Genomic DNA, 25,726 nt, shown 5'->3' on the forward strand with positions numbered 1-25,726 from the left:
ACTGGGAATTCTGAAATGAAGACTGTGCATGCAGGTAGAGGAGCCAACAAAGAGACAAAGCAGAAGAGAACCAGATGAGAAGAGTACACACTGGAAGCAAAAACAGAATTTCAACGAAGTTTGACTGCCATTGCCTCTTGTGAGCAACACTTTTTTTTTTTTTTAAGATTTTATTTAGTATTTATTTGAGAGAGAGAGCACACAAGCAGTGGAGAGGGGGTGGAGAGTGAGCAAAACTTTTATTTTTAGGAGTTGTTGGATGCCTGCACAGGAGAGTCTGCCTTGTGCCACCCTGTTGGTGACAAGTGTTATGGATGAAGAAGCAAATTGTCCTGGGGACCCTTGGCATGTGCAAGTGTGTTGAAGTCAGGCTTTTGTTTCCTCGTCTGGTACAAAGGAATCTCCCCTACCTTCCCCAGGAGGATGTTGGGAGGATATGTATGGGTGGGAAGCAAAGGCATTATTGCAACAGTACTGAGTGTATGAGGTCAAGGCAAGGCTGACACTGTTCTCAATAAGAAACACTGTGATTGTGAACAAAGGCTGTGGGGTTTTTTTAAATTTGTTTGCTCTTATTTTTTTGATACTAGACAGTTGGAATGCCAAGGGCAGTTCTGTGCCAAGCCACAGAAACGAAAGGCTGGGATTTCCCCTAGGACATCAGCTTCCACACTAGCTAAAGGCCAGCACAAAATCTTCCCTAAGGTAGCAGTTTAGGAACTTCCTGTTGGTTTACATTTCAAACAGATTATATTTAATTTTCACCTCACCAGTCAGTGCTCAGAGTGAACAGTGATATGGTCAGGAGACCGACGGATGGGGCATTCTGCTGAGAACTGAACCAGCAACCCCCCGGCTTCTAGTAAGTACCACTTGGTTTGAATGTTTTAGGTTCTCAAGGCTGTGGTAATCTGAAATATTAATTGAGCAAAATTGCTGTTTGGGGTTCTTGGTTCATAATTGTACAGTCAGAAGGAAATAAGACCTCTTGGTATCACACCGATCAAATCCCAAATGACGTTAAAATAAGCAGGTTATAGGTAATGATGGTGGGTCGATTCTCCTGAATAGATCAGAGAGATAAATCTGAAAGGCTTTTTTTGTTTCTGGGCAATGATAAGAAATGCAAGCCGAACTATGAAGAGATTTAATTCTTCTTTCTTAAATAGGAAAAGCAAAGTGGTTCAGACAACTCTGAGGTTAGAATTCTGACTCTGCTTCTTTTTAGTTATGTGGTCAAAGGCAAATTGCTTAGTATCCCTGATAACAGTTTCTCATCTGTAAAATGGGTACTACATCATTGTAAAAGTAGTTCTGTAGTATATGTGACAATATATGTGAAATCCATGTGTTTTATTACACCATTGAAAAGTAGTGTCAGTTCTGTAGTATATGGAACAATATATGTGAAATCTATGTATTTTATAAATATATATATGAATTGAATGAGATTTCATATATAATGTAGAATTTTGTTTCTATAACATAAGCTTATGCTTGTTCTGCTTATGTTATATAAGCAAAATTTATATAATAGGTTTCATATATAATGGATTTCACGTATGTATACATAGATTACATATATGTAATATGAAATTCATACATATAATATGAAATATATGTCCTGTAGGAAATCCAGTGTTTCTATACATACACAGTTGAATCTTGAACAACATGGAGGTTAGGGGTGATGACCCCCCACAGAGTGGAAAAATCCACGGGTAACTTTTGACTCCCTCCCCAAAACCACAAACAGCCTATTATTAATCAGGAGCCTTAGAGTTGGTTGACACAATTTTTGCATGTTAACACATATTAATATGTTAATACATATTATATGTATTATATATGTTATATGTATTATATATAACATGCAAAATACAGATAAAGGGCCCTTGGCCTCCTCCCATCTTCCTGGGACTTCTCTGGCTCTGCCCTGCTTGATGCCGCCCGCTATTTTGAGTCTTGCTCTGATCACCAACACATCCCTGGTTTGAAAGATCTCCCCTGCCCCCAGGCCCTTCCCCTGTGGGGTCCCCCTTCTCGCAGCGTGCCACGGTGGTCAAGGGATCTCCCCACAGCTACCAGGAAAGAGCTCCAGCTCTCGGGAGTCAGTTTCACCCCCGGAGCCCGGCAGGCACCTGAGATGGGTTAAAAGAACAGGGTTATGCCCTGGTCCTTGCTCTTGAATTTCCCTCTGGAGAAAGCAAGTTCCTGGCATGGAGGAGGGTTTATCTAATGCTTCCTCTTGGCTAGACAGGCTTCCTCAGCTGCCTTGGGTCCATAGCCTCCTGCCGGTGCCCTGCCTTTGTCTCTCCTCCTTGGTGCTGTTTCCCGCAGGGACTTTGTTGCCACAGTCCCTTATGGAGTAGGAAAGTCCACGGAACAGGACTCCTTCCAACACCTCCACAGAACTGGCCCTCGGTGAACACAAGTTGCCCGGATGTGTCCTTATTACTGTGGCGACTCTCAGCCTCAGGAGCTTTCCAAAGCGGAAAGCTGATAACCCATCAGGGACATTTGTGGGCACCGTCCTAAGGCTCCATGATTGAGTGGCTCATCAATGAAGCACACTGTTGTTTGAGGACTAACTGGCCTTTCACTCTTCCTTTTGACAGAGGAGAACAGACAGCCATCATGGAACCCAGACCCCAGAAGAGTCCAGGTACCCAGGGCATATACTCTCCCAAGTAAAAAAAAAAAACTATTGAATGTGACAAACAGTTCTCATCAAGCTAACCAGGATCCAGAAGACAGTTTTAGTGAGGCTAAGGGGTGGCATTCTAGGACAATGATTCTTGGTATGGAGAGTGTGGCAGGGGCTGTTAAATTCGGTTCATTATTTTGTAAGAGCTCACCTGTCTAGAAATTTGACATTTTCTGATTTTCATCAACCAGCTGTTCCATCTATTGCTTGGAGATGTTACTGAAACAAACACTAGCCCAGAAAAGACTGAAGAGGATTTTGTAATTTATTTTAATTTTTTTAAAGGATGCTAGCGACCCTAATCCTTTTTTTAAATTTTTTAATTTTTTTATTAACATATAATGTATTATTAGCCACAGGGGTACAGGTCTGTGAATCACCAGGTTTACACACTTCACAACACTCACCATAGCACATACCTTCCACAATGTCCATAACCCCACCACCCTCTCCCTACCCCGCTCCTCCCAGCAACCCTCAGTTTGTTTTGTGAGATTAAGAGTCTCTTATGGTTTGTCTCTCTCCCAATCCCATCTTGTTTCCCCTCTTATTTTTTTTAAGATTTTATTTACTTATTTGACAGAGAGATCACAAGCAGGCAGAGAGAGAGGGGGAAGCACACTTCCCACTGAGCTGAGCGCCCAACGTGGGGCTCAATCCCAGGACCCTGAGACCATGACCTGAGCTGAAGGCAGAGGCTCAACCCACTGAGCCACCCAGGCACCCGATATTTTGTAATTTAGTAGGAAATTCACACTTGAAGAAACTGCCTAAATTGTTGTCAGAGAGGTAGCTCAAGGTATATTACTCAAAGGTCCTTGTTCATGTTAACATGGTTCATTGCAGGTGGGTAGTTAGGAAAGCTGAGTGTGGGGTGAAATAATTTAGAAAGCAAATTATCCAAATCAACTTAGAAGTAAATAGTTTTGAATACCTATTCAAAGCACTTATTATTAGTAAAGTCATACTAATGCTTCATACTCTAGAGATTATACAGATTAAGTTATAGAGTCATTGCTCTGGGTGAGTTATAAATTTTGTTGAGAAGTTAAACACACGAGAGTAAACACAAATAATCAGGGTATGCTAGGAATCACGAAATAAAATGTGATGGGGATCTGAGGAAAAGCATACGAGTAGTTATGGGAGTCCAGAAAGGTTTTATGAGAAGACATTGAAGCTGGACCCTACCAGATGTGTAGGGTTTTAAAAGAGATTGGAAAAGGGCACGTCTCAGCAGAGAGGGGCGGCGTGAACAAAAAGCAATGGGTGGCTTAGAGGCAGGGTGTGTTAAAGGACAACAGGTGTAGAAAGGAGGACAGGGGAGAGTAGAGGATGAGGCCATGGCACTCTACTGTGCCTGACCTTGATCTCATAAGACCAGGAATCCTTGCAGCCTTTTTTTTTTTTTTAAAGACTTTATTTATTTATTGGACAGACAGAGATCACAAGTAGGCAGAGAGGCAGGCAGAGAGAGAGGAGGAAGCAGGCTCAGTGTTGAGCAGGGAGCCTGATGCGGGGCTCGATCCCAGGACCCTGAGATCATGACCTGAGCTGAAGGCAGAGGCTTTAACCCACTGAGCCGCCCAGGTGCCCCTCCTTGTAGCCTTTTGAGCAAGAGAAAGGCATCATAAGATTTGCGTTTTAGGCTGGTCATATTTTTTTGAAATAGCTTTTTGCGGTGAAAATGGCATACAATAAACCGCATATATTTAAAATGTACAATTGGATGAGTTTTTCTATGTGTATATGCCTGGGAAACCATCACCGCAATCAAGATAATGAACATATACATCCCTCCCAAAAGTTTTCTGTTACTGATTTCCAGTTTGATTCCGTTATGTTCTGAAAATATACTTTGTAAACCTTGGATCCTTTCAAATGTGTTGAGACTGGTTTTATGGCCCAGAACAAGACCTGCCTGGGTATGTTTGCATGTGCCCTTGAGAAAGGTGTTCATTCTGCTGTCGTTGAGTGTTCTATAAATATCAATCAGCGCGAGTTTGTTGATAGTGCTGTCCAAATTGTCCAAGTCCAGTATATCTTTATGATATTCTGCCCATTTCTTTTTATCCGTTATGGAAGAGAGGTATTGAAATCCCTAATTGTGGATTTGTCTATTTTTCTATGCTGTTTTATCAGGTTTTGCTTCATGTATGATGAAGCTCTATTATTAGGTACGTAATTAGGATGTTATGTCCTCTTGATTAATTGACCCCTTTATCATTATAAAAAGACCTTTATCCCTGGTAATATTTTTTTGCTTTGAAATATGTTGTTAAAATAGCCAACCCAGCTTTCTTTGGACTGCTGTTGGCATAGTGTGTCCTTTTGCTGACCTTTTATTTATAACCTATTCATGTCTTTATATTTGAAATATGTTTCTTGTAAGTACCATATAGTTGTTTTTTTAAATATTTGAATATATATTTTTAAATATTTGAATATATTTCTTGAAAATATTTTCCAAAAAAATTGAAAAAATTTTTTGTATTTGAATATATTTTTATATATTTTAAATATTTTTTATATTTGAAATATGTTTCTTGTAAGTATCATACAGTTGGGTCTTACTTTTTTGTCCAATCTGACTAATCTCTTTTAATTGAGTTGTTTAGATATGTATACTTCATGTGATTATTGATATGATCAGGCTTGAGTCTATCATAGTGTTGTTTTCTATTTGTCTCTGTTTTTTCTTTGTTCCCCTTTTTCTTCCTTTTTGCCCCTTTTTGAACTAATTGAGTACTTCTATGATACTATTCATCTCCTTTCTTGGCTTATTGATTGTAACTGTTTTGTTATTTTAGTGGTTGCTTTAGGGATGATAGTGTATATCTTTAACATAACACAGTCTATCTTATTACAAGTGATATTATACCAATTCACATACTATACAAGAATTTTACAAAAGTATACTTCTATTTTCCCCTCCTGACCTTCATGCATTTTACTTATTGAAACTGTATTTTTCTTACACATATGCTACAACATATTGTTAGTATTTTTGTTTGAACAATTGAATTTTTAAATGTTTTAAATAATAAGAAAACAATTCAAATATTTACTTCCGCAGTTACCATTCAGTGTTCTTCACTTATTTATATAAATTCAGATTTCTAGGGGCACCTGGGTGTCTTAGTTAAGTGCCTGCCTTCAGCTTGGGTCATGATCCTGAGATCCTGAGACGAAGCCCCCCATTGGGTTCCTGCTCAGTAGGGAGTCTGCTTCTCCCTCTCCCCACCTCTTGCTCATGCTCTCTCTCACTCACTCTCTCTCTCTCTCAAATAGATAAATAAAATCTTAAAATAAAATAAAAAGCATTTATTACCAAAAAATTCTTATCAGAGAGATCATATGATAATTGTCTTTCTCCAGTTGCTAGTTCCATCCACATCTTTGCGAATGGCAGGATTTTGTTAGAATGGGGTGTCGTGGGTAGGGAGGGAAAAAATGAAACAAGATGGGCTCGGGGAAGGAGACAAACCGTAAGAGTCTCTTAATCTCAGGAAACAAACTGAGAGTTGCTGGGTGGGGGGAGGGGATAGGGTGGCTGGGTGATGGACATTGGGGAGGGTATGTGCTATGGTGAGTGCTGTGAATTGTATAAGACTGATGATTCACAAACCTGTACCCCTGAAGCAAATAATACATTTTATGTTAATTTTAAAAAATAAAAGAGAATAAAAAGGAAAAGAGGAAATAAAATTCAGATTTCCACTAATACCATTTTTTTCCCCAGCCAGAGGACTTCCTTTCATGTTTCTTATAATGCAGGCCTCCTGTTGATGAATTCCTTTAGCTTTTGTATGTCTGAAAAATGTCTTGAAATTGCCTTTATTTTTGAAAGATATTTTTGCTGCATTTAGAATTCTTGAATGACAGTGTTTTTCTTTCAGTACTTTAAATATGTTGCTCCACTGTTTTTTTGGCTTGCATTGTATCTGGTAAGAAATCTAATATCTTAGATTTTTTTTTCCTTTTCCTTCTGTGTACATATTCCAAACACCACCACCATCCCTCCACCACCAGCTGATTTTAAGTTTTTTTTTTCCTTTATCACTGGTTCTGAGCAGCTTGATTGCGATGTGCTTTCATGCCATTTTCTTCATGTACCTTGTATTTGGGGTTCCTGACCTCGTTGGATCTATGGATTTATAATTTTCCTTAAGTTGATAAACTTTTCGGCACTATTTCTTCAAATGTCTACCTGTCCACTTTCCCACTTAGGGATTTCATTACTTATATCGTAGGCCATTGAAATTGTCCCACGGTGCCCTGCTGCTCTGTTAATGTTTTTTTATTCTTTTTCCTCTGCATTCATGTCGATAGTCCCTAGTATACTTTGTCTTCATGTGCACTAAATTGCTGTTCATGCTATCTGTTCTGTGTTTTTGTCTGTCTGTTTGTTGATGAGACATTGCAGTCTTTACCTTTAGAAGTTCACTTTGGATCTTTTTGACATCACCTGTATCTCTACCTAATTTCTCGTATCTATAAAGCACAGTTATAGTAACTGTGTTTATGGCTTTCTCTGGTTATTGGAACATCTGTGTCAGTTCTAGGCTCATTTCAATCAATTATTTTCCTAATTATGGGCCATGATTTTCCTGCCTCTTTGCATAGTTGGTAGTCTCTGATTCATTGCCCGACATTGAAAATTTGACCATGTTGGGTGCTGCATATTTTTGTATTTCAACAAACCTTGAGCTTTGTCCTGGGAGACAGTTAAGTTTTTTGGAAACAATGTGATCCTTTTAAGGAACAGTCCTCAGCCTAGAGATAATTATCCCTCACTACTGAGTCAAGACCTCTTGAAGCACCCTACCCAATGCCCCATAAATTATAAATGTTATCAGTCTGGTTGGAGGGAACAGTTAATTCTTCTGGTTCTGTATGAGCACCAGACACTGTTCCCTCTAATCTTTCCTAGTGGTTCTTTGGCCTCGGGTAGTTTCCTCACACCCACATATTGATTTATACTCTTGAATACTTAAGAACTTGATGCATGTTTCCGTTATTCTTTCTGTGTGAAGCTCTTCCCTCTCCAGAACTCTGTCCTGTGAACCCTAGTGCCTTGATCTCCCTGAACCCTTAGCTCTGTCTCCTCAACCCAGCCATCCGTCTGGTTCCACCTCAGTTTCCTTTTTCCTGTGCTGTAGCCTGGAATCTCTCTCAAGGGGATTATAGGACCTACGGGGATTGTTTCCGGTCTCTTAGGGATCAGTGACATTAGCTGCCCATGCTCAGTGTCTTGAAAACCACTATTTTATACCTTCTGTCTGGTAGACCCAGTCTCTGTTATTCTGTCTTTGCCCAAAGCCCTAGATCATTCAGATTTGGTGTTTAGTCTCAAGGGTATGTCAGGAATGGATTTGAAGATGTCAAGACTGGAATTAGGGGGTCCAACGGGACAGTTACTGAAACAGTACAGTGAAAAACATGCAAAGTTCTCGAATTCACATGAACTGAAACATACTGAAACGTCTGAAGATCTTGAAGGTGGTGCTGATAGGAACAGGGAAATAGCGATGGATCCTAGAGTATTTGGGAAGTGAAACAGGCATGATTTAATCATTGACTGGCCATAAGGGTGATGGAAGGGTGAGAGCTGGTGATTCCTCAGCATCAGTTCTGAAGAAAACAGTACCATTGCCATGGTCAACAAACACTATCAGAGGTTTTGTGCCCTGGAACTGGTAGTCCTTGTGAATACTGGGGACACCCTGGGAATGTCTAAACTGGGCAACGTCTTCACAGATGTTTACTTTAAGATTCTGCTACTTGTAGGGACACCTGGGTGGCTCAGTTAGTTGGACATCTGACTCTTGATTTCAACTCCGGTCATAATCTCAAGGTTATGAGATCAAGTCCCACGTCTGGCTCCATGCTGGGCATGAACCCTGCTTGAGATTCTCTCCCTCTCTCCCTCTGCCCTTCCCCTCCTTAAAAAAAAGATTCAGCTAATTGTATACAATGTTCTTAGAGACTTCCAAATTTTCATAAAATACCTACATCCCTTGAACCCTCTAAATTTAGTACCACCAAAGAGCACCTATGTTATAGGTAGAAGAGAGACTGGTTTACCGTGCAAATGACAAAGGCTCAAGTTTCCTCTATTATTAATAATAGCTACTCTTCAGAGCCCTACTGTGTGCCTGGCCCAGTGCTGAGAGATTTCCATGTATTAACTCCTTCAGTCCTCACCACAAGTTTGTAAGGTCGGTGCTATTGTCTCCATTTTACAGATGAGGAAACAGAGAGATGGTGATCCAAGCTGCTCTACAAATACTTGTTCAGTAAATAAACCTGTGTTCATCCAAGGCTGTATGATGATTTTAAAGAGGAGCTAATAGCAATATTGTTTCCTTCTCTTTTTTTCTTTTTCTCTTCCTTTTCCAGTGTGTGTGGGGAGTGTGTGTTTAAGGATGAGGGATGGGGAGCAGACAGAGTTGCTTCAGAGGGACAAGAGGGAGGCAAGGTGAGGACAGCTGCCTAAGAATTACTCAATTCTGTGGACACCTGGCTGGTTCAGTTGGAAGAGTATGTGACTCGTTTTTTTTTTTTCTTCTTAGAGAGGGGGGGGGGTCACAAGTAGGCAGAGAGACAGGCAGAGAGAGGGGGAAGCAGGCTCCCTGCTAAGCAGAGAGCCCAATGTGGGGCTCGATCCCAGGATCATGGGATCATGACCTGAGCCTAAGGCAGAGGCTTTAACCCACTAAGCCACCCAGGTGACCCAGAGTATGTGACTCTTGATCCCAGGGTCATGAATTTGAGTTGGATGTAGAGATTACTTAAATAAATAAACTTTTTATTTTTTTTAAGATTTTATTTATTTATTTGACAGAGAGAGAGAGAGAGACAGCAAGAGAGGGAACACAAACAAGGGGAGTGGCAGAGGGAGAGGGAGAAGCAACAAGCAGATAGCCCAATGCAGGGCTCCATCCCATGACCCTTAGATCATGACCTGGGCTGAAGGCAGACGCTTAATGACTGAGCCACCCAGGTGCCCAATAAATAAACTTTTTAAAAAAATGTTAAAGAAGGGACACCTGAGTGGCTCAGTTGGTTAAGGATCTGCCTTCAGCTCAGTCATGATCCTAGGGTTCTGGGATGGAGCCCCGCCCAGAGCTCCCTGCTCAGTGGGGAGCCTGCGTTTCCCTCTGCCCCTCCCCCTGCTCCTGCTCCCTCTCTCTTTCTCTCAAATGAATAAATAAAATCTTAAAAGAAAAAAAAACTATTCTAAAAAAAAGTGTAAAAAAAGAATTACTAGATCGACTATAGCATAATAGCCCCATCAACTGTGCTACCTAATCCTGACTCTGTTTCCACTTAATATAAAAGCTCTAACTCTTTAGCAAAGTCTGTCTTTTATAAAATCAAGGACAAACCAGAACAACCTGGATGTGAAAGCAAAACCAAGCTCTTTTTAATAAATTTTATTATAACAACATTATGTTTTTCTATATAATAAAAATTGTGCAGATTTCTGGCAGACATTTTCGAAAATACAGGAAAAAAAAAAAGACCCTATACATTTCAGTACTTACTGAGAAGCAGTTAACATTTTGGAAACCTTGTGATTTAACCACTCTGCCACCTCATTTTCAATAGCAGGTGGTTTTGCTTTTGTTTGCTAAGCCAAGGCAAGGCAGAATTACCCGGCTCCTCAGCCTGGTTCTTCCAAGAGTAGAGACAAACCTTGACTCATAGCTAGAAAGCCAGCAAGGTGCCCCCAGACGCTAGAGCTAGACATTAAGGAGCTTCCACATGTCTTCTGAAGGAAGGTCCTGACTGGACGAGTAAGAGGAACGCTTGTGGTCCTTTGGCTTCTTTGTTTTCCTGGCCCTATTAGAGATGTTCTTTCCCATAACCGAATAATTTGCAGACCTTTCCAGAGGTAAATAGTGTTTTCCGATTAAAGCAGTTCTCTTTTCCAAAATTTACAGGGAACAAACTGAATCTGTTCACTTTCTTTTCTTAGGCAAACCATTGGCATTTTATTATGAAAATGAAGTCTGCAAACAAGATTACTTTATTAAATCCCCACCTCCTCAGCTTTTCTTCTCTGCTGTAAGTGTGCACCATGATTGAGCAGGCCTCCCACAGGCTTGTGAGCATTTTAAAAATCCTTTCTTTTCTTCCGAGATTTAACTAAGATGCAAAATGGTTTCAAATTTTTTTTTTTCAGTCTTCTTGGAAAAGGAGGTTTTTCATTCTTTCCAAGAGTGGGGAAAGGAGCCTTCGTCTTTCCTATTACAAAGAACAGCATCGCAGAGGGTCCATTGAAATCGACCGGTGTGTATCCAATCGAGAAAACAAACAAGTTGCCTGCAAATTGAAATTTAAATCATTGACTGAAAGAACCAAAGGCTTCACCCTCAACAGTAGTTGTTGTTGAAAAGAAGCTAAAATGAGGAACATTTTTGAGTAAAACGTAGCAAAATACTTATTTTGTATTGTATACTATAGTTCATAAGTTATTCCTTAATAAGCATCTAGTGACAAAAGATTTTGATTCACTTAATTTATGGATGAGGGCTGATAAAATCATCACTTCATAAACTCAACATGGATTTTTAAAAAGTATTTAGATTAGCTTTTTTTTGTCTTTGCTTTCAGAAATTTTGTACAAAAAGAAAAGTAGAAAACATGATACTTTGTAGAACAAAGACCCCAACCAAAAAAAGAATCTCTGAATTAAGTTTGAGGCTGAGTAAAGTATTCTCTATCGGTGGTGAACCAGATCTAAACGTCTTTTCTGAAATGATCAGACATTGATCAAACAGATCTAAATTTTATTCAGTTTGAATCCTAATATGTAATGCTAGTCTTCATGTTCGAATCTGTTTAACACTTTGTGTCTGTATCTGACAGGAATTCCAGTGTAGAAGTTGGCATACATGGCCAGGAAAAAATGCAATCTGTACAGAAGATGTTTAAATGTCTCCCTGATGAGGTGATGTCCATACGAACTACTAACAGGGAATACTTCCTCATTGGGCAGGACAGGTAAGTCGTAAGACAGCCCAGAGTGCTTTTTGTGCGCCCAATAAAAAATAGACACACAGACAAATGAAACACCCTTTGATCAGAAGCCCATGGCTACACCCTTCAAGACCATCTTGATAGTCTTCCTCATTTGTGACAATATCTTTTTTTTTTTTAAAGATTTTATTTATTTATTTGAGAGAGAGACAGTGAGAGAGAGCATGAGCTAGGAGAAGGTCAGAGGGAGAAGCAGACTCCCCATGGAGCTGGGAGCCCGATGCGGGACTCGATCCCAGGACTCCGGGATCATGACCTGATCCGAAGGCAGTCGTACAACCAACTGAGCCACCCAGGCGTCCCTGTGACAATATCTTGAAAAATCCCAGTATCCATTTCCTAGGATGGCCATACCAAAGGACCACAAACTGGGTGTCCTAGAACAACTGAGATGTATTGTCTCACTGTTCTGGAGGCTAAGCATCTGAAATCGGGCTGTCCCAGGGCCATGCTCCCTCTGAAGTCCTAGGGAAGGTCTGTTTCAGGTCTCTCCTAACTTCTGGTAGTTCCTGGGCTCGTGGTGGCAGAACTCTAAGGTTCACACAGCATTCTCCCTGAGTGTGTGTCTCTGCATTCAAACTTTTTACAAGGACGCTTGTTTTATTGGATTAGGAGGCCAGTACAATGTCATCTGAACTAATCACAGCTACAACGACACAACCCGATTTCCAAATAAGGTCCCATCCCGAGGTACTGGGGGTTGGGACTTCAGTATCCAAATTTTTGAGGGGACCCAATTCAACCCATACCCCTGTCACCCCTCTCTTAAATAAATAAATAAATCTTAAAAAAAAATTCACAAACAACTATACAAGCCGCCTATGTTAGGGAGGGGCAGTACTCCTCCCTGAGGGGGTCTTCAGTTTTTAAGAGGGGCTCCTGGCGCTAGCAAAGTGCCTAATGGATCCTTTATAGATGGTCATCTGCCTGGCAGGAAGGCCAGGGTCAGGGGAGGAAGCTGTGAGAGGAGGTAGCGAACGCCCAAAGTATGAAGACCCTTGATCTGTTGCAGGTGAAGCCCAAGGCCAAAGGCTCGCTTTTTACGTTGTCGTGAAAAGTCAATAGAAAAGACAATGTGATTTATATAAATGCATTCAAACCCATTCTTCATCAACACATGCCCTCCCCGACGGGAGGTGCACCAGAATAGCTACACAAAAGTGGCACTGACAGGTGAAGGGGCTCGCTTAAGAACACAAAAGAAATCAGTGTCAAAGCCAAGAGCTCCAAACCCTGTGATTATTACCATTATTTTCCAGCGTTTTCCCCCATTTCCCTGCGCTCGCCTCATAGAGGCGGCGTGAAGATTAATGCTAGCGCACAAGCGTGGAGGTGGTGAGGAGTCCATGGGTCTCTGAAGCTACTTCAGAAAAAAATCTTTATTTCCCCGGTACCTGCTCCCACTGCCTGTTCCGACCTTAATAAAAGAACCCTTCTCTGGTTCAAAAGGAACACAGGTGCTATTGTTGCCACACACCGGCTGCTTGAGTTTCTTCCTATCGACAGGGGGAAGATTAAAGACTGGGTCTCCTTCGTGTCATCGTTCTGCCTCGGGGGAGAGACAGCACGCCACAGCCCACAGGTGACTCCCTCCCTCATGAAACGCTGGGGCACGCGAGCACCCCCTCTTTCACGAGGCAACAGTGGTAGCTTTTTCCTTTCCTCCTCAGCCACTGGCCCTAATATGGGGAATAAATAAGTGGGAGAATGCACATCCTTGTCATTTTTATGAGTAACAATAGGAAGAAATACTTTTGTGTCTTGCAAGACACTTCAGGTCTTCATTACTGGGCCCGGAGGAGTGAAGGGGGAACTGTGGCATTTTATTAAGAGTCGCCGAAACTAGAGTATTTTCCATGATTGTTATGCTAGGCTACCTTTTGAATGACTATGTCTAGGGCGGTTTCTGTAAAAATGCTTTTTCCTAACTCTTGCGTTTTCAATGCAATATCTCTTTCATGTAAAGGCTAACAGGTTTAAGTGTTTCATTTACTTCCCAAGAACCTTCACGAATTTACACAAGTCCTTTCTTAGGGCAGACCTTTATAAACGAAACTCGGTCTCTAGGCATTGTTTTGACGTGTTTTCTAAGTTCTTTGATGCTGACAAAGAAAGCAGAGGCCAAGGAGGAAGAAAAGTGAGACGTGTCTATGAGTAGAATCACATGATTAGAGCCAAGGGGTGGGAGTCGGTTTGGAAAGGCGGGTCTAGGGAAACTCAGGACATCTGAAGACCAGGCTGGGAGTCCTCAAAGGTTTGGAAACTGCAGAGAGGCATGATTGCGTCATGTCTTAGTGAGAGAAGGCGGGCTGGGGTAAACATGTTCGTGGTAAAAGACGGGAGGTAGGAAGCCCAGCCACAAGGCTGTTGTTTAATTCCAGGGAAGAGATCAATCTTGACTGCAATATTCCTTTTCCATAAGCAGGAGAAATCCTCACTGGGCGGTAAAAGGCCCTCTTCAGACCCCAGCCCTCTCCTTGGTTCTCCCAGCACATCAGAGGCTGTTGGCCCCACCACACCAAGAAACAGTCTTCCAGACATGGTAATGAGACTCCCATCTCTCTCTCTCTCAGGACGCCCTGCCTGGGGATCCGCTGATGCTTCAGAAGTCTTACCAATGTATCTGACACTTTGCTCTAAGCCTAACCCACCATAAGAATGACTCTTAGCACTGGTGATGGTCTTATGTTCAGTCTGTTTCTGGTACCACAATGAGCCTTACCGCTTGCTCTGCCTACCTCGAAAGGTACTCATTCATTCTGGGTGCCCCTCGCCCTGCATCCACATATGTGAGCTGGGGAGCCCTCCAGCTAACCAAAAGTCTGGCTGCCAGCCTTTTCCTCCCCTTCACACAGAGGGCACAGAGTACCTCTGTGAAAAGATTCCTGAAACACCACTTGGTTTTCTGCCCTATCATCTGTACTTCTGGGGGAAGGAACACCAAGGTTCTTGTTAATTTCCTTCACTTACCCAGATCAGTCTTGCTTCCCTGTGTGTGTGTATGTGTATGTGTGTGCCTGTGACTTCATCTTTCTTTCTAGTGAAATCCATTTGAGGAGAAAAAATACACCTAGCCCTTGAAAGTGATTTGTGATTATACTCTCTGGTATGCTCAGATTTGCAATCTTCCCAAGTCTGGATAAGTGGGCTGAGTAATTGTTTGTTTGCTTGCTTTTTTTTCTGCCATGGATACCATTTGTCCTTCAGAGATGTAACCATTGACTTTCCCTTCTCCCTGGGTACACAGCACGTGTGAATTCAGCATAAGCTCCTGTTCTATTTAGCTGGGAGCTCTCCAACTATTTTTAAAAGCTTTCTATAGTGGATCAAATTCACCAGGCCAAACACTTCATTTGGTATTTGCAGGAAATGGGTTGCAAAAGATAACTCTTTCCAGTAAATACCTCTTGTTTTTCACGCACGATACCCCTCTCCCTAAAGATAATGTTGGGGGTTGTCTTGCCTTTTCACACACTGTGTTCCAACTCCGTGAATTTTCAGTCAGCTCCAGTTACAAGTACTGTCTGCCTTGTTGGGGCTTGTTGCCCAAACTAAGTGGGAACCCTTCTTCACCCCTAGCTCAGCATGGTCTGGCTTCATGATCTTGGCACCAGAGAAATGCACACAGTTGAAAGGATTATGTTTTTAGAATCCCTTTCCTTCAAGGACTTCTTAGAACACATTCAAGACCTTTTCAAAACCCCCTGCTCCCAGGCATTGTTCTTAGAAGAATTAAGTTGTACTTAGAACAATTCTCCTGCCATGCACAGCAGCTACTTTAGTAGACTATCCTGTATCTGCTGGGGAGGGAAGGTGGTAGGTGAACCTACATTACCTTGAAGACTATAATTCATGCTATCACATGATCAACATGAGCAAATTCCATTTCTATGGAAACAATAGAAGTATGTGAGCAGAACACAAAAGAGGAATATTGAGCAGGAAGAGGGAAGGTGTGGTGCCTTGACCATGGGCTAATTACCTTCTCAGATGGCACTGGGTGAAAACTAGTAGTTGTGGTGGGGGCCTCCATGGCAGAGCTAAGTGCCTTAGAACACCACTCCCCCAAACTCCCCCAGCCCTGCCAGAGTGAACCACTTGTTCTGAGTTACAGATCCCAATTTTAGAGAAAGCCGGAAAGATGGGCTTATATTTTTATATCACCAAGGTGATCCAGATGCAAGAGGCAAGTTCAAGTTGGGTGGGCTTCTTCTTGTAATCTTGGAAGATCCTCTGATCTTCTCAATCCAATTAATCAAGGATGGCTTTTCCAAAGAGCATATGGTTTAATTCTGTCCCCTACAAAAAGAAGAGAAAGAAAGAGAGAAAGAGAGAGAGAGAAAGGAAGGAAGGAAGGAAGGCGGGAAGGAAGACAGGAATGAAGGAAGGAAGGAAAGAAAGATGGAGAAAGGGAGAAAGAAAGAAAATAATTAATTCTGTCTTCATCTCTTTATCCAGCATTTAATGGAAAAAAATTCTCCAGGACTCAGACAAGCCTATTTACTACATGATTTCTTGTCAGAGACTACAGAAGATACAGAAGAAGAGAGTTATTATGTTAGTCCTCAAAGCATTCTTTCAGAGGTAACCCCCCTCCTTCCATTAACCCTTCAATCCTTGTACAGATATTTGCTGGGCCCTGGCTGCGTGCTGTTCCTGGGGGACTAGGCAGGCTTCTGTGGAACAGAGCAATGAATGGGGCACAGGTGATGTGTCACAGTGTTGACTCTTGAATAGGAGCGCCCAGGAGACCAGACAGAAAGGGCTCCATGCTGATGAGAGATGCTCAGAAAATGCATGGAGCGCAGGAGGGAATGAAGGCAGGGGAGGTGATTTCCAGAGAGAAGATCACATAAAACTGAGCTAGTAAAGCTGGTAAAACTATGCTAAAAGGCCATTGGTAAAAAGATCCCCCTCCCTGCCCCCACAAATTAAGTACAAAACTGTGCAGTAGAAGTTCAGAGAAGGAGGAGATACATGGGCAAAGGCGAGGAGGTCAGAGGGGGCTGTGGGACCTCACAAAGCCCGAACACAGCTTCATCAGGCCAGAGGGCAAAGGTGCCGTCCAGGTGAAGCCAGGGGCCCGAAAGCCGGCCCTGGAAGTCCACCATTTATGGGGGAACAGCGGGAAAACTGATTTTTCCAGGTATGGGTTCATGATTAATCTGTTAGGCAGGCAGCTAAAAGCCCTCAGGGTTCTGGATCAACCATTCCCCCCAATGACTTAGTCATGAGGGGTTTGTGGAGAGCCTCTTGGGGTTGGGGAGGACGTATTTCTAGGACTTCTGTAGCCCCCTGCAGCCCTGTGTTGTGTGGGAGTCTGGCCCAGCCAGGTGACAGGGTCCTCCAGTTGCACCGGCTGAGAAAAAACGTTCATATCATTAAGTGCCTACTGATGAAACAGAAAAATAAATGCAGTCAAGCAATGCAGTCCAATAAAACGCTGTATTGGGAGTGTGGGGGAATCCAGGAGGAGGAAACAGACTTGAAGATGGAGAGGCTTTACGAGTTCAGTCTCCTAGAATGAACGCCACTGTTCATCCCCTAGGGGATGTACTTACCATTTCAGGGCGCGGGCCATCATGGAAGGTTTAAGAGGTCCCTGGCTATTGGTAGGCTTGCGTTTACGTCCATTCTTCTTGTCTGCAGTTGAATACTTTCGTTGCTTCCAATGACTCTGGTGAATCGGCCGAGGCTGACAGTCTAAACCAGTTCTCTGAGACAACTGAGAATCACTACATGTCAATGAAATCCTGGTATGTAAAATTGCCATGTTCTTAAAACTGATTTTTAACCAACACACTCTTTTAGAACCATTACTGTTGACATATTAATTCAAAAGCATTGCCATAGACCAAGTCACTCCATTATTCCATAGTCTCAAAACAAGAAGACATGAGAATGATTTCTCTACCTCCTGAAAACCACGGAGTGATCACCTCAGATCATATCCTATCTCCTGGGGAACTTATTTTCTATTCTGAATGTATACTCGCATTCTCCCTTCTGCGCTCCAAGTCCTCCCAATGTCAAGAGTTACTTTTTTTTTTTTTTTAAAGATTTTATTTATTTATTTGACAGAGAGAGATCACAAGTAGGCAGAGAAGTAGGCAGAGAGAGAGAGAGAGAGAGAGGAAAGCAGGCTCTCCGCCCAGCGGAGAGCCCGACGTGGGACTCGATCCCAGGGCCCTGGGATCATGACCTGAGCTGAAGGCAGCAGCTTAACCCACTGAGCCACCCAGGCGCCCCTCAAGAGTTACTTTGATGCCATTTCCCTTTTCAGAAGAAAAGTCTGTCAAGTTTGATTCTGTGATTCTGAAGGCTAGGCAGACTTGAAGACCTTGTTAGTTTCCACAAGGCTCCTAGCTACTGAAATCTGATTCACAGACCATAGAAAGTTGTAAACGGACCTGCTGAAAAAGGGTATTATTGTATTAATTTCTCATACTGTAGTGTCTTCAGAGAGATGTCCCACGAGACTGCTGATAGCAACAAGGAATCCCAGGCCCTTCCAGAGATCCAGAACGGGGGACTTCACTTACAAGAACAAGACTCACAACATGACTCTTGTCTTCCACCTGCCAATATGGAAGCACAGACCGTGAATGACATAAAGGGGTTGGACTCGCTTACTGTTGTGCAATTATCTATTCTAATCAAGTAAAGTTCTAATTTATAAAACTTTATGGGCCCTTAGAGCAAGGCAGCTTTCCTTTTTTAACTCAGAATTCGAATTTTAAAGTAATTCCTAAAAATCTTCAAGTCAGCCAACATTTTGACCAGCTTCCCCTTCTCACTGATGTGGTGGCCAAGGACAGTGAGTAACAGAGCTAGAAGTAAAGTGGTCCCCTGGGCTGTGGGTAGCATTTTCAAATATTTCTAAAAATTCTCCCTTGGCTAGTAATTCAGGCCCTGGAACTTTGGATCACGCTGAACCTAGGTAGCATGTCCCCCAGTGTCTACAGTTAAAATCATGGGCACACAAGTTGCATGATGTTTGGTTATAGAATAGGAGGGGGAAGTGATAGGCTTTAAGTGTGATGCCAAGAGTATTTGATGAGATTGTTCTCCATTTTCACTCTTTCCATTGTCGTTTCTATGAATCATTTCCAGTGGAGAAATGAGCAGATAGATGTGATATATTGTCAACTTAGTCCATTTTTTACTCTACTTGTTTTCCATGCACTACCACATTCCAAGAGGGGTAGGGAGGGCATTAATGAGTAACTTAAATTCATATTCTGCAAATTTGGGGGACAATCTTTAACTGGAAAGTACCATCTTAGATGTAAGAGGGAAAAGTCTACTCAGGAAGTCAGTTCAGAACCAGAGACTATGGCCTGATGTGACTTTTACAAACATTTTATCTCATAGTAACATCCCTGATGAAGGCAAAGTGGAGGAACTAAACGTGTTCCTTTCTCCTTCGGACATCATCAATTATCTCACTCTCACAGAAGCCGCAGGTCAGATATGGTAGGTGTGAGATCTGAGGGTTCTTGATTATAAATGGGGTGGGAAGATCTGGAGACAACAATTGTATCTTGAAACTCTGTATGTGGCAAAACAGAGAGCTTGGATGGTAGTGTTGCTGTTATCACCAAAGGTCTTTGGTTAGAGGCAGAAAGAAGGGTGTTGCTGTGGGTTGCAGATAGAAGGACCCAAAAGTCCAGTAAGCAGCAAGTTTCTGATACTTGGAAGGTAAAGAAAAGCAGAAATGAATAGTTATGGTCCAGGGAAATCATTCTGAGCAATGACTCTTAAGTCATTAATCACTGAGCAATGACTATGGGATAAATGAATGAAATGGGTGAAGTCAACAAGAATCTAAGGTCTAAAAGAAAAGGTAGGACCAAGGTCAAAGACTTCCAGACACCTCTTGGTCAGGGACAGAAGCAAAAGAGAGAATTTTCTTAAAATCAGCACTGTTTATTTGATTCTAAACCTTTGATTTAAAACCTTTGCAATTTGTTTGGGTGGACGATTACATTTTTACATGGGAAGAAACCCCTTTAATGTAAAGGGGTGACAAGTTCTGTAAGAGGGCAGGAAACGCGATCTTCCACTTTTCAAATTTCCTAACAATCTCAGAGATTCCGTAAATACTTGACTAAAACCATTGACTTCTCTGTGCCTGGGCTTGTTCAATCCTCCATTCACATATTGTTCATTAGATAGTCATTGTGTAATCATCACGTGCTCCCTTTCAGTAAATACCTATTAAACATCTTCTGTTTATTTGGAGTTAAGTGGCTGTAAAAAAATATTTTTTGAAGGTAGTGCTATCCTTCTGGGGTCTCATTGCCTGGTGAAAAAGTCACATAAACAAGCAAATATAAAATGCATGTGATTTAAATATAAAATGCATGGGAATGGGTGTTCCCACCGTGCATTAGAAGTCCCGAGGCAGGGAGAGTCATTAAAGGAAGGGGAATGTAGGAGGACTATGTCGAGTCGTTATGATTCAAGTTGGTTTTGGAAGAAGGGTCGGGTCCAACAGTAGTGACAGATGAGAATATTCCGAAAGAAAGTGGAGTTTGTCTGCGTCAGATGTGGTGCACAATAGCTTAAGAAGCTGAGATTGTTAGGATGGTCATCAGGGAACCCTAGTCTGTGTCCTGCGGGCACAGTCTCACACTTGAGTTGAATGCCGTGTCTCATTGCAGTGTGGCTCAGTGGCAAGGCCCCCCACGCCTGGGATGCTTATTTTTTCACGGAGATCATCTTTTGGCCGTGAACGACCTGAAGCCCCATGGTCTGGACGAGGCCTCCTTGTTTCTCAGCCGGTCTGTCCAGAAGGAGGTGAGTCCTGCTGCCTGGCCCTGGCCAGGAATAAGACCAAGGTCTTGGGTGGAGCCTAAACAGTGCATGCAAATACTTGCAAATAACAGAATGTTATTTTAGAAGCTTTTAAAATTGTTTCATATAAAGGAGTATTTGGAGACGGCCAGGGGTAGGAGACTGTGGAGACCTCAGACACAGCATGAGGTGGTGGAAGGAGCTTGCAAGGGAATCCCATTGGCTCAGGGTGTGTGTTCCATTTCCTTTAGCCAATTTGTGCCTCAACTTTCTCTTCTGCAAAATTGGGGGTAAGGCTCATACTCATTGTTGGAGAATTAACTGTCATAATTGGTATCACATGCTTACAGATGGGACTGGCCCACACTAGACACTCTGTTGCGTTTACTGCTTTTCCTTCTCCAACTATTGGCTGGGGCATGTTGGCCAGGATCCCCTTTTTAACTCTTCAGGCTCCTTAACTCAGAAATTGGCCTTGCCATATCTTCCTCACAGAGTTATTGGAAGAATTAAACAGAACGTGTGAGTGTGTATTAACTATGTATGTTTTCAAAAGGCTCACCATGGCTCTGCCTGTGGGTGCTGGTTCGGTGGGGCAAATTCCTTCCCCGGCCTATGTTTATTTCTAACATGCCACATAACCTTGGGAAAATCATTTTCTTCTCTGGGCTTCACCTTTGTCTCTCTACAGTGAGATAGTTGGTTTTCAACCTGTGATCCTTGGGCCCGTAAGAGACAAGGACTTGAGGAAGAGGTGAAGAAGGGGACAGTATGCATATAAGACTTTAACAAGAATGATCTACATTTGTCATTTATCTACTCCCACATGGGCTCTGTTAGCTCTCCCGGAAGAAACGTTCCTTGGCTTAAAATTCCTGAAAACCACTGTGCTAGATGATCTCTCCAATTTCTTCCAGGGTTTACAATTCTTATCTCTTCTGCATTACACAATAACCTCATTGGTTAAACAAAAAACATATCCATATTCTCTAAATGGGGAAATCCAGCAAGGGTGAGAGAATTATCTAAGGAACATAACTAGTTAGTGGCAGGGCAAGGACTCATTCCTCCCTTCAGTCACTCATTCACCATTGATTGAACACTTCCTTTATGCTGGATCCTGGGCTAAGTCCTAGAGCTACATAAATGGCCTCGGCCAAAGCTTAAGGAGCTCACATATTATGGATCAAATAGGCATGTTATGTGCTAGTTACAGTACAGTGTGTGCTTTAAGATGTGAACAGAGGGACATGGGAACAGAGAGGGAAAAGGAGTGAATCTATCTGAGGAAGACCAGAAAGGCGTCTCAGAGAAGGTGGTGTCTGGCTTGGGTTTTGAAGACCGGAAAGAAGTTTGGAAAAGAAGTAGATGTCAGGGGCTCAGTCCAACAATCAAGGGACTAAAATATATTTTCTTGGCCAGAAACCTACCCTGCAGCCAAGTGTTCAATATAATCTTCTGAATGTTACCAAACACTACTCTGACCCAAAGAGCAAGGCATCAGCTCTGAAGCCAAAAAAAGGGCAGGGGTGTGGAGAAGGGTTTTCTGGGGAGCAAATGCAGCAAGTTCACTTGGGCACTCCTGACTATAGAGCACCAAGACTTCCTTTCTAGACTGTGAAGCATCTTGTGTGGGAGGTGACAACAGCATTTCTCCGTGCTGACTTTGCCTGTCCCTTTCTACTGGATAACAATTAGATGTTACGGAGAAATATGGGACATTCGCCAACATGGTTATCTGGGAGATCAAAAACTTCTACTTTCCCATCCCCCCTCCCATTCCTGACTATTGTTTATGTTAAAATGGATGTCCAGTTCTCTATAAAAATTCAAATAGCTGGTCCTTGGAAGGGAAAAGAATGTTGGAAGGAGGGGGATGTGTGGAACCAAAGGAGGGGCAGCCAAGGGCCCTAATTGTTTTAGAGCATTTGGACTGATCCCATCCACTTTCCCTCCTGTTGGGCTACAGTTGAGAGACGAGGAGGTTGGGTTGAGGACAAGGTAGGGACATTGAGAGGACACCATGTGAGATTTAAAGGGTTGGAGGGAAGGGGTGTGTATAAAAAAAAAAAAAGGAGGAGATGCTAGATTATAGGGGAGACACATCAAACTTTAATTTCCCCCTGATCTTGTCTGGGGCTTGTCCAGCCTTGTTTGTGCTGATTATCTAGTTTCAAGAGGCTTTTACATCCTGGTACAACTGGGCCCATCGGGTCTACCCTAAAGGCTCAGGCTGGCGGCCGCCAGAGAGTAAAATCCATCCTCCACCTGAATACATAAGTCATCGTGGCTCCTCTGGCCAGATTTTGTGGTTCATGGTAGGGTTTTCTTCAAAACCAGCTTCAGAGGGTGTTACTGAGGACAGACTGAGAACAAACAATCATAAGGACAATCTTTAGTCATTGAGTTTCCTTCTTTCTTGTGTTTTAGAAAATAAAACTCACCATTGGCCGGATCCCAAATTCGGAGAAATTTCATGCTGTCTCCTGCACGTGCTCCTTAAAAAATGAGCATGTTGTACCTTATCAACTGGGTAAGTCTGGACCCGGGAAGACACTGAAGAGGAGTCCGGCCATTAGAAAGGGTCAGTGCAAAGGAAGTGGAGAGTAACAGGCCAAGACCCGCAGAGGAGCAAAGAGGGTCCCTGGACTCTGCAGGGGCTCTGCCCCTCACCGCTGTGTGAGAGGAGGCAAGTTAACACAGCTCTCTGATTTTCGGCATCTACATCTCAACGGCGGGGATAACTCCCCTCTCTGGCTATTTGCATCCGGGATGTTGAGAGGGCCAAGGGTGGTAATGACTGTGGAACACTGAGGAAATGGAAGGCCTCAATATCTCAGACTTTGTCCCCCACACCACCGAGACTGGGTAAGTCCCTCATCTAAGATGAACATGGTGTGCTCTCTGAGGCGGTACCCCCACTTAATCCCTTCTCTGTTGGGAACATACGGTTGGAAATGCTCATTCCAGGAAGGCAAGGTTCCAGAGAGATGTGATATCATATCAGTCCTCCCAAACACCTCCTGCTCCTTGTCATGCCCTTGGTCCAAAATGCCAGGCAGAGTCGCCTCTTGGACTCCATAATTATCTTGTTTTCTTAAAGACCCAGTAACTATTCTAGAAGTCAAAGAAATTTCAGGTCATATACAGTAAAGATCTGTTTTCTCTACAAGGAATTAAGGCAATGACTTAACACTTCTGAGTTTGGAAAAGTCTTAACTAATTGATACAGTAATTGATCCTACAGGCCAAAAACATCAAGTCTTTTTTCATAAACAGGAAAACAGAGGCAGAGAGTGAAAGGACTGATCAAATCTGGAAATGTTAGAGCATAAGGAGGCTTCAGGAAATATGTCTTACCACGTTGTCATTTTGTGCCAGAAGACATCAAGGCCCCAAACGTTTAATACAAACAAAACAGAAACAGGCTCATAAATACAGAGAACAAAATGGTGGTGGCCAGACAGAAGGAGGGGACAGGAGAAGTACGCAAAGGAGAATAAAAGGTACAAACTTCCAGTTATCAAATAAGGCAGTCTCCGGGATGGAAAGCGCAGCCTGGGGAATAGAATCAATGATACCACAATAATATTGTTTGGTGACCACACTTAACTGTGGTGAGCAGAGCGCAAGGTACAAGATTGTTGAATCACTCTGTTGTAGGCCCAAAACTAACAGAACACAGCATGTCAGAAAGGAACAATAGTAAAGCTGTATCCTCTGTGGTTCCCAGTTTCATAGCTGTGTAGTGGCAGAACAAGAATCTAAGAAATCTAAGAATCTGAGAAACAGATGTCCTGATCTTCACTTTGTTTTTGGACTGAGGTTTGAAAAGACCTTCAGCAGACAGAAGACACATCCAAATACAGATCTGTTATCCAGATTGTCTAAAAATCCTTACCTCCTGTTTCTTTTTTTAAGCTGGATTGAAGACTCTGCTTTCTCCCTAGTTTTATTGAAATGTCATTGACACATGGCATTGTATCAGGTCAAGGTATACAACGTAATGATCTGATGTGTGTGGATTCACCTACTGTTTCTACTTCCAGAAATCTGTCCAATGGAAATACTCACCCAACCCAGATTGTTCTGTAATGTTCACTGCAGCACTTTTTGTAATAAAAAATAAATTCTTGAGGGATTGCTTAATTATGAGGACTTCCTGGGAATCCCACTTCCTGGTATTGGGTGCTCTGAAGATGTTAAATATTCTACATGTGAGTCACGGAAAGATGTTTGCAATATAGTAAAAATGACAGAAGCAAGTTGCGGCGTGCCTGGGTGACTCAGTCGGTTAAGTGTCTACCTTTGGTTCAGGTCATGATCTCAGGATCCTGGGATTGAGCCCCGCATCGGGCTCCTTGTTCTGCAGGGAGCCTGCTTCTCCTTCTGCATCTGCCATTCCCCCTGCTTGTGCTCTCTCTCTTTCTCTAAAATAAATAAATAGACTCTTAAAGAAAAAGAAAAAGAAAAAAGCAAGTTGCAGAACAGCAGGCATGACTTTGTCCTATTTTTACAAAAATAAATTATTGGTATTTACATATATGTATATATGTATACAAAATTTTCCCAACCTTAATAAGAGAGAAATGCCTAACTCATCTAGTTGTCGTGAGGTTTAAATGGGTGAGGTGTGGTCGGCAGCTAGGACACTGCCTGATACGCAGTGAGCACTCAGTGCTGGTTACGCAGCTGCTGCTTTGACAATGCTGTTTTGTTCGGGAAGAATCATCTCTGAGAAGTAGGAGCACAGTTGGCCATGTGGGGGAGGCATTTCTATTATGTTTGAATTTTTTTTTTTTTTTTTTTGCAATGAGCATGTCACTTTTATTTAAAAAAATACAAGTGTGGAAAATAAGTAAATTTTATATACTTATATAAATTCATATTTCTTATTGAAATAGATCATATCTTATTTACATTTATTATATAAACATACATTTAAATAAATAGGTTTATATAAAAACAGAGAATTTACATAAATATATATATTTGTTTAATCTTTCAAAGTAAGAAACCAAGCCACTTCAGGAAAGGAAATGCAAAACCATCAAAGTAAAACTGTCCAGCAACCAGCAATGTGGGGAGAGACACTCCTTTGAAGCCCAAAGGTCCTCCCGTTGTTTTGCTCAGAAGTCTACACCACAATGCTAATAAAAGCTAAAATTAGAT

General features: G+C 42.3%; 1 protein-coding gene across 4 annotated transcripts; it reads left to right on the forward strand.

The window, feature by feature from the left end:
- Positions 1-24,703, forward strand: PLEKHS1 (pleckstrin homology domain containing S1). 4 transcript variants are annotated; one of them, XM_044236666.1, is made up of 14 exons: positions 1-139; positions 774-862; positions 2,619-2,665; positions 10,692-10,780; positions 10,899-11,005; positions 11,585-11,719; positions 13,262-13,337; positions 14,178-14,297; positions 16,214-16,339; positions 17,405-17,511; positions 18,209-18,415; positions 19,130-19,231; positions 20,422-20,557; positions 22,985-24,703. In XM_044236666.1, exons 3-14 carry the CDS (start codon positions 2,638-2,640, stop codon positions 23,162-23,164), a joined length of 1,413 nt encoding a protein of 470 aa, XP_044092601.1. In that variant the 5' UTR covers positions 1-139; positions 774-862; positions 2,619-2,637; the 3' UTR covers positions 23,165-24,703. The 4 variants fall into 4 exon arrangements, with proteins under 4 accessions (XP_044092601.1, XP_044092603.1, XP_044092602.1 ...); XM_044236668.1 differs by having other exon boundaries at positions 18,209-18,373; XM_044236667.1 differs by having other exon boundaries at positions 14,181-14,297.
- Positions 24,704-25,726: the final 1,023 nt, after the last annotated feature.

The sequence above is a fragment of the Neovison vison genome, chromosome 2 (genome assembly GCF_020171115.1).
Source record: "Neovison vison isolate M4711 chromosome 2, ASM_NN_V1, whole genome shotgun sequence".
In the NCBI taxonomy this organism is placed as follows: Eukaryota; Metazoa; Chordata; class Mammalia; order Carnivora; family Mustelidae; genus Neogale; species Neogale vison.